At 33.8% G+C, this 8083-nt stretch overlaps 1 protein-coding gene across 1 annotated transcript; it reads left to right on the top strand.

The window, feature by feature from the left end:
• Positions 1-208: 208 nt before the first annotated feature.
• Positions 209-7603, top strand: LOC149720107 (sterile alpha motif domain-containing protein 3-like). Its single transcript, XM_089860703.1, has 10 exons — positions 209-355; positions 1954-2040; positions 2236-2346; positions 5394-5449; positions 5508-5702; positions 5779-5848; positions 5941-6114; positions 6375-6581; positions 6958-7129; positions 7239-7603. Exons 1-10 carry the CDS (start codon positions 209-211, stop codon positions 7601-7603), a joined length of 1584 nt encoding a protein of 527 aa, XP_089716829.1.
• The last annotated feature ends 480 nt before the right edge of the window (positions 7604-8083 follow it).

The following is an 8083-nucleotide window of genomic DNA, read 5'->3' as shown; positions in this document are numbered from 1 at the left end:
TTGATTAGCTTCGATAAGTTTAAAAAATGGTTTTTTTGTGTAAAGTTTTTTAGAGCAATTTTAAATTTAAAATATAAACTAGCGTCAAATATTCTACAGTAAACGACTCGGTAACGGTCGAATTCGGAATTTTGAGTTGCGATAGAATCACCATATTATGAAAATCTCTGTTTGGGCTAATTGAAGTTAGGCCAAGTGGATTCTTGAAATGGAAGATGAGATCGTGCTCCTTTTATGCTTCGGTGAAAGCAGAAAGAAAATAAAAATTAAAGATAATAAGTACGAGTCATTACTGGAACACCTTGACGAAGACGACGCTTTACGTGACTACGCTGGGTCTGACAAAATTTATCAGGTATATATATATTTTTGTATGATTATAGATGGTGGGTATTAGACAATAGAGCGAAAAATAGCATGTTAAACTGTTTTATACGCTTGGAAGAGCCACAAAAATAGTGCACGCGCATTGGTGTATGATTCAAAATATTTTAGTCTGACTCAGACCGATGTAATCTAATTAAACCATAATCTAAAAATTGTGATATTATTTCTAAAATGAAGCGTGGATCTTAAAGGGCAAGTCTCATATGAATTGAATTTTTACCCTAGAAATCAAAATCTTTAGCTTAAATTTAGGCATTGGTTCTAAGAGCTCGTAGCCTCTTGTTCAAACGTGACAGATGTCGTCATTAATTATGCCCAACCTGAATTGTTTCAGGGGATTAGAGGGTAATGCGGATGGAGATTCATTGTGGTATAGATTAATCATTTATTGTAATGCCTGGCCAATAGTATACTTTTCCGCTGCTACGTCATCAACTTCTGGGAACGTAAAATCATGAGGATTTTGTTTTCAATTTGATAAACCTTTTTGATATTTGATACTAGCACGTTTAAAATGTTACAATTTAAGTGAGACTGGCCCTTGAAGAAAACCTTCCTCAGCCTTTTGCATAATGCAAGATAGGAGGGTTTAGGGGTGAGGGAGTCTTCAACTGCCCGTTTTCCCATTGAAACGGGCTTGCAGATTATTGGCCGTGCTTTCCCCCGTTTTCACTCGTTCTGGGAGATTCTTAGCCGCGCAACTTTTTAGTGCTTTAACGGAACATTTATCATTATTTTATTTTTTATTAATAGTAAATTATTGTTCTTAGATAAAACTGTTTTTTACTCTTTCCCTACACCTAAACCTCTACTAGATAAGTGTTTAAGATGGATTAACGCCTTTGGGGGAGTCGAGTTAACGCCCGATAAAATTAAAAAATATCACTGCGTAATATAGGCGGCGTTGCTTCTAAGGCCTAAGCTTGCATGAACAACCCGCTATTTTTTGAATTGGGATTTGCGTGGCCGCGTGATGCGCGTAACCAAGGTAACTAGGTGCGCGTGCACGAATCTCCCATCGGAGAGACCGAAACCCGAGCTCTAAGAACAGGCAGTCGAAGTCTCCCTCACCCCTATATCCTCCTAGATGCGAGCAGCTCTCAAAGTTTCTGTAATATTTCGAAGGAAACGTTTTCCCCCTGTGTAGTAAAAGCACTTTCCTTCCTTCGATTGTATTAGACTCCTATGAAGAGATGAATTTTAGTGTCATTGTTTGTCTATAATTAGTCCAATGTCAAAAGGCAGGTCGAAAGCGCTCGCAGTGGAGACAGTAGCATTCCATGCCTGACCCCCTTAGAGCCTCCTCTTGGCATTGGTGCATTTTCCGCTGCGCAAAGATCGTTATATAACTAATAATAACTTTACCAAACCGGCATGAACTTTAGATTTTTTTGTTCCCCTTATAATGCTTGTCGGTTTAATCTCATCGTCTATATCCCGAATATTTGAAAATAACCAAAAATAATTGTAATCTTACAAATTTAATATATCATATTGGATGATGGAGCGTATTTTACTTATGATATAATCTAGAAGTTCAATCTAATAACACTACTTATTGAACAGGTATACGATAATGATTTTGAAGATTTCATTGATCTGGAACCGAATTGTATTTTAGAAAATAAGGCAAAAGTGAAAGTGGTTTTGAAGGTAAGAGACCTTAACAAGTCAAGTGAATGGGCGAAAGTGATAACTTTGAAGCAGCAAGTTGTGCTCGCTAATAATAACGAAAGCGGATTTATCATCCACTTTTAATTATGTGCAATTGGTTGATTAAATTCGGATTTACATGCTACTGTCATTAAATATTTACGATTATGACGAAAACTAAAATTTGACTTATAGGAGAAACGATGCATTGAAGATTCGGAACTCCAGCTGGTTAAAAAATCCAAACTATCAGAAAATGAGTCTAATGCTGCATCTGCATTTATACCAATTGATGATGAAGAACCTGTGCGTGCACTTTAATTAGTTTGATAGTTAATAATAAATTTTCTTAGAGAAAAATAGGGGATTCATATATTTTCTACTCGCTTGATAATGCAGGATGTTTCTGGGGAGTCTGTCATAAGTTAAAAAATTGCTTCTATAATCAAACTAACTGAAATTTGTCAAATAACGTGGATTATATAAAGTTTTGTTACGGAGATATGGACATTGGCTAAAAAAACAAGGAAATATGGATAGCATAAACTTTCCCACAAAACCATCTAGTTTAGAACTATTCGAAAATTTCCTGCCTTTGATCTAAAATAAGATATTGAACCTTAGACTATATTCTTTCGCAACCTTGGAAGGACCTAAAATAGGTTATTCATGACATTGAAAGTTAGTATCCCATGCATCCCGCTAAAACGTATTTCCTATGTTATCTTTTGAAAATTGCAGCGGCAATCACTGGAGATTACAGCATGGCACCTTGGGTAAAGTTCCGGCAAACACTCTTTAATATTGTAATATGTTTGTAAGCCCTTAAGGTTGCTAACCTACATTAAATTGGTAAATTTATGCCTGCACTGGTAATGATAATGCAATATTGTCATGGTTGTTACCTACAGGCACACTTCTACCAGTTTAAGATATTTCTACTAGTTAAACGTTCAATAACTTTCTTCGATCGAAGGCTTTTGAAATTGCGGAATAGTTCCTAAGAAGATGGTGCAACAAAATCAGTATTGCTCTACATTTCCGACTAGAGTTTTGTTTTTGTTTGAGGGTCCATATTTCCTTGCAAAACGTTGTAGAACCCATGTTCTTCAACAATTTCGACTGAGTTTGAAAAACAACACCATTTTATCTATCGCAAAGTGCAGAAGCTATAGAAATGTTTATAAATCGCCATATATACAGGGTGTTTCTGGAAAGTCTGGCACAAATTAACAGGCATGTTCCTTGGATCAAAAGGAGTCCGAAAGGTCTTATGACGTTTTGGGGTAAAGCGCTCCGTTGCGACGTTATGGGCTCTCAAAAGTAGGCCGAAAAACAAGGAGATTTTGCAGAATTATAGCACTAGTATTGTGGTTTTGACCCAATTGTTTTCGATTATTGAGCATAAGGCAATGATCGAAATAAGTTCAAACCGAGTGGAAGACCGTGAACGTGTTAAACGGCCAAAAGCGTTAATCCCTTTGTTTTTATTAATGATTGTAATTAAAGGTGAGGAAAGTAGCTCAGATACTTGTTTGTTCAGATGTACTGGTAACTGACCAGTCTTTAATTCTTTATTTGAATTAGCCACATTACTTTTACAATAATGTGAATGAACCCCATTACTTTTACAATCCCTTAACCTTTACAATAATTCGAATGAACCCCTTAAGTTTTACAATAATTCGAATGAACCCCTTAAGTTTTACAATAATTCGAATGAACCCCTTAAGTTTTACAATAATTCGAATGAACCCCTTAAGTTTTACAATAATTCGAATGAACCCCTTAAGTTTTACAATAATTCGAATGAACCCCTTAAGTTTTACAATAATTCGAATGAACCCCTTAAGTTTTACAATAATTCGAATGAACCCCTTAAGTTTTACAATAATTCGAATGAACCCCTTAAGTTTTACAATAATTCGAATGAACCCCTTAAGTTTTACAATAATTCGAATGAACCCCTTAAGTTTTACAATAATTCGAATGAGCCCCTTAAGTTTTACAATAATTCGAATGAACCCCTTAAGTTTTACAATAATTCGAATGAACCCCTTAAGTTTTACAATAATTCGAATGAACCCCTTAAGTTTTACAATAATTCGAATGAACCCCTTAAGTTTTACAATAATTCGAATGAACCCCTTAAGTTTTACAATAATTCGAATGAACCCCTTAAGTTTTACAATAATTCGAATGAACCCCTTAAGTTTTACAATAATTCGAATGAACCCCTTAAGTTTTACAATAATTCGAAAGAACCCCTTAAATTTTACAATAAATCGAAAGAACCCCTTAAATTTTACAATAAATCGAAAGAACCCCTAAAATTTTACAATAAATCGAATCGAACCCATTAATTTTACAATAAATCGAATCGAACCCATTAATTTTACAATAATTTGAATCGAACCCATTAATTTTACAATAATTTGAATCGAACCCATTAATTTTACAATAATTCGAATCGAACCCATTACATTTACAATAATTCGAATTGAACCCATTACATTTACAATAATTCGAATTTCCCCCCTGCTGTGTTGGTCTAAACATTAGGGTAGTTTTCAACGTCAGAAGTTGTAGGTTTTTTACAGACGGCTTAAATGTGTGTACCTTAACGTGCTTCATGGCGTACGCGCGCAAGTTTGCTTAAACGTTGATGGTGCTCATTTTGAACAATTTTTGTAGAACAATGTAATTTGGTTTCATTCGAATTATTGTAAAAGTAATGGGGTTCATTCGAATTATTGTAAAGGTTAAGGGATTGTAAAAGTAATGGGGTTCACTCAAATTATTGTAAAAGTAATGTGTCTAATTCAAATAAAGAATAAAAGACTGGTCAGTTACCAGTACATCTGAGCAAACAAGTATCCGATATCTGAGCTACTTTCCTTAACTTTAATTACAATCATCAATTAAAACAAAGGGATTAACGCTTTTGGCCGTTTAACACGTTCATGGTCTTCCACTAGCTTTGAACTTATTTCGATCATTGCCTTATGCTCAATAATCGAAAACAATTGGGTCAAAACCACAATACTATTGCTGTAATTCTGCAAAATCTCCTTGTTTTTCGGCCTACTTTTGAGAGCCCATAACGTCGCAACGGAGCGCTTTACCACAAAACGTCATAGGACCTTTCGGTCTCCTTTTGACCCAAGGAACATGCCTGTTAATTTGTGCCAGACTTTCCAGAAACACCCTGTATATATGGCAATTTGCAACTTATAGGATTAAATAATAGTCTTTATTGTGTCACTGCTAGATTTAGTGTATGTAGAAAATGTAATGTGTGAGAGTAAAGGGAAATAAGAGGGGTTTGATAATTTGTTCACAATTTATTTTAGAAACAGAATGTATCTATAACTGAATCAGTTGATAATGATCGTGAATTAGTCGCCTGGTGAGCATACTGATTCTAGTAAAAAGGTTCTTAAAAAGTAAAATTCTTGTACATTCAGGGTTGCAGAGAATCAGGCTCAAGAGGTTGGTAATTGTTCCAGAACAACTTTTTCGTTAAAATATACGCTTCCAGATCTCCCAGAAGTTTTCAAGAACCCCGAAAAGTACAACATAGTTACAAACGAAGAAAAAATGACCATGAACAAAGAGTTAAGAAATATTCTCTTCAGCGACCTTATCAAGCGATTTGGATTGTAAGAAAACTAATGAAATTATTCTCTCAAAAATCGTTCCGTATGTAACATATTTAAAAATGCATGTATGTTTTAGATATCCATATCATAAAGTAGTTGCCGAACAATTAGTTTTGACATACCCACATTTGAAAACGCAACCTGGAGTATGGATGCTTTTATTATTTTGTTTAATGACTAAATGCTAATTTGTTCACCACCTCTTTGATATTCTTAAGACATTATAAAAATTTTACAGGACTGGTGGTATAATTCGCTTAGATCTAAATTCAAAAACTTTCGGCAGAATTTGCAAAACTTCAGAACTGTTGCTGAACACAAGCAAAAATATGGAAAAGGATCTTACAAAACATCAGAACCTGAAAATCGGGGTTCTGATGTCAACGAAATAATGAACGTAGTTAGAGTACAGGTGATTTGACCTAAGATTTATAATACTCTTTTTCAGTTTAGTTTATGTAAAAAAAGTCACGAAAGAACCAAAATGCCTTAAAAAAAATCATTCATACGGGTATTTTAACTGTCTTAAAGAATAGCTTTTAAATGTAAGGTGATACAGACAAGAGTGAGGCTAGCTTCATACAACCCAATATATTCGATGGAATAGAATATAGTTCAACGTTGAATCGAAATGAGACCACATTAACTAACTTATATGTCAAATGTTTCAAGTGTTCTGATCTCGACTCCTACGAAGACGAGGAAAGTGTTGCTTTACATAAAAATCAGATGAATGAGGAACTGAAAAAAACTAATATCGATTGGGAAATAATCGATTCAAAAATGGACAAAACCATGGCCAATAGGAGATTGATAATAAATAAAGGAAATGTCGGGGAACTTCTTAAGGAATATCCTGCACTCGCTAATCCCAGACAGGTATAGACGCATTTTTCTTTAAAGGGCGAATGAAATGATCATATAGCTATTCTTTTAAAGGATTTAGACTACTAAAATATTATTAAAATTATTAAGAAAACTTACCAATGATTATGCGCTAATTTTACATAAAGTTTCAAAATATCGTGTAAAGCATAACGATACCGCGCTCTTTTATATCCTATGGAATTACCGAAAAAATCATTGGTACGAGTTCTAAATGAATTATTTAAAATCGGCGAAAAATATTTGGTAATGGCTGCAAATGATTTTGATGACCTTTTAGCAGTCTAAATCATTAAAAAAATTGTTGTCTGATCATTTCATTCTCTCTTTAATTGAATTTGAGTCAAATAGCTATTTCTTTAATCATAAGATTTACCTGGAGTTTGAAAGGAAAACCAAAATAAATATACAAACAAAATTTGAAGAAGCATCCAAACTTTACTCGGAAAAAATTTGGAAGCTGGTTAAAAAAAATGTAGGCCCTCTGAAAGCCGACATTTTGGATGAAATTAAACAAATTAAAAACCCAACGGATATGCTTGGTAAGAAAATAAATTTTGCGGTGACGAATTTATGAGAATGAATCTATTTTCATTCCTGGCTTTCCCCACTTACAATTAAGTTGATAGGAATATTCTTTTTAATTTGTAGATGCGAAGAGATACCTTTCTGTATTACTGATACCACAACGTTTTGACGAAAACTACCAAAAATTTTTTTTCCCTAAAAGCGAAGATGCATCTAGATACCCTAAGGTTCCAACCATCATATATAGTGGAGCCAAAATATTATCCAATCAAGATTTTGAAGTTTATGTTGACGGACTAAAAGTGACCAGTGTTGTGGGATTTAAAGATGCAATTACCATAATCATTGCCCTTTACTGGATCTTAGATGTGGAATACTCGACAGTTCTATATAAAACATTAAGTTTTATTGAATCGTGCTATTTTGGTTTGAAATATACGAAATGCGTTTCCACGGTTAAAAGGTTTGAAAAGTTTTGCAGAAAGTAATTTTCATAGCTCATGTTGTATTTCTTAAAAAAATGTAATAAGAAAAAGAAATGAAAAATAAAAAAAAAATATGGAAAATGAAAAAGTAAGAAATTAAAAATAAATGAACTATTTGGAATGCTAAACGTTTTATAGAATAGTAGAATACCACATAGGGTTCGTAATTTTACTATTATTGGTAAAATATTAGAACGTCTTGGTTCCAGAAAATGTTGTTATAACAACGCATACAGGCGCAATATACTAGCAATAAGGGCTTAAACAGCGTTACTATATAACCTAAAAATGGTTTAGAATAGCGCAATACATGGTTTAGGAAAGGTTGATAAGCTAACCACTAATGGAACAGTAAAATACCACATGGGGTTCGTAAGGTTTCTAGTATTAGTACAGTTTTCGACGTATTGGGTTTAAAAAAGGTTGTTATAACAACGCATAAAGGCGCAATATACTACCCATAAGGGTTTAAACAGCGTTGCT

Source organism: Phalangium opilio, unplaced genomic scaffold, assembly GCF_054372755.1.
Source record: "Phalangium opilio isolate 3A_F unplaced genomic scaffold, DU_Popi_V2 ptg000002l_1, whole genome shotgun sequence".
NCBI lineage: Eukaryota > Metazoa > Arthropoda > Arachnida > Opiliones > Phalangiidae > Phalangium > Phalangium opilio.
The sequence above is the reverse complement of the archived record's forward strand: the minus strand, read 5'-3'. Positions and strand labels throughout refer to the sequence as shown.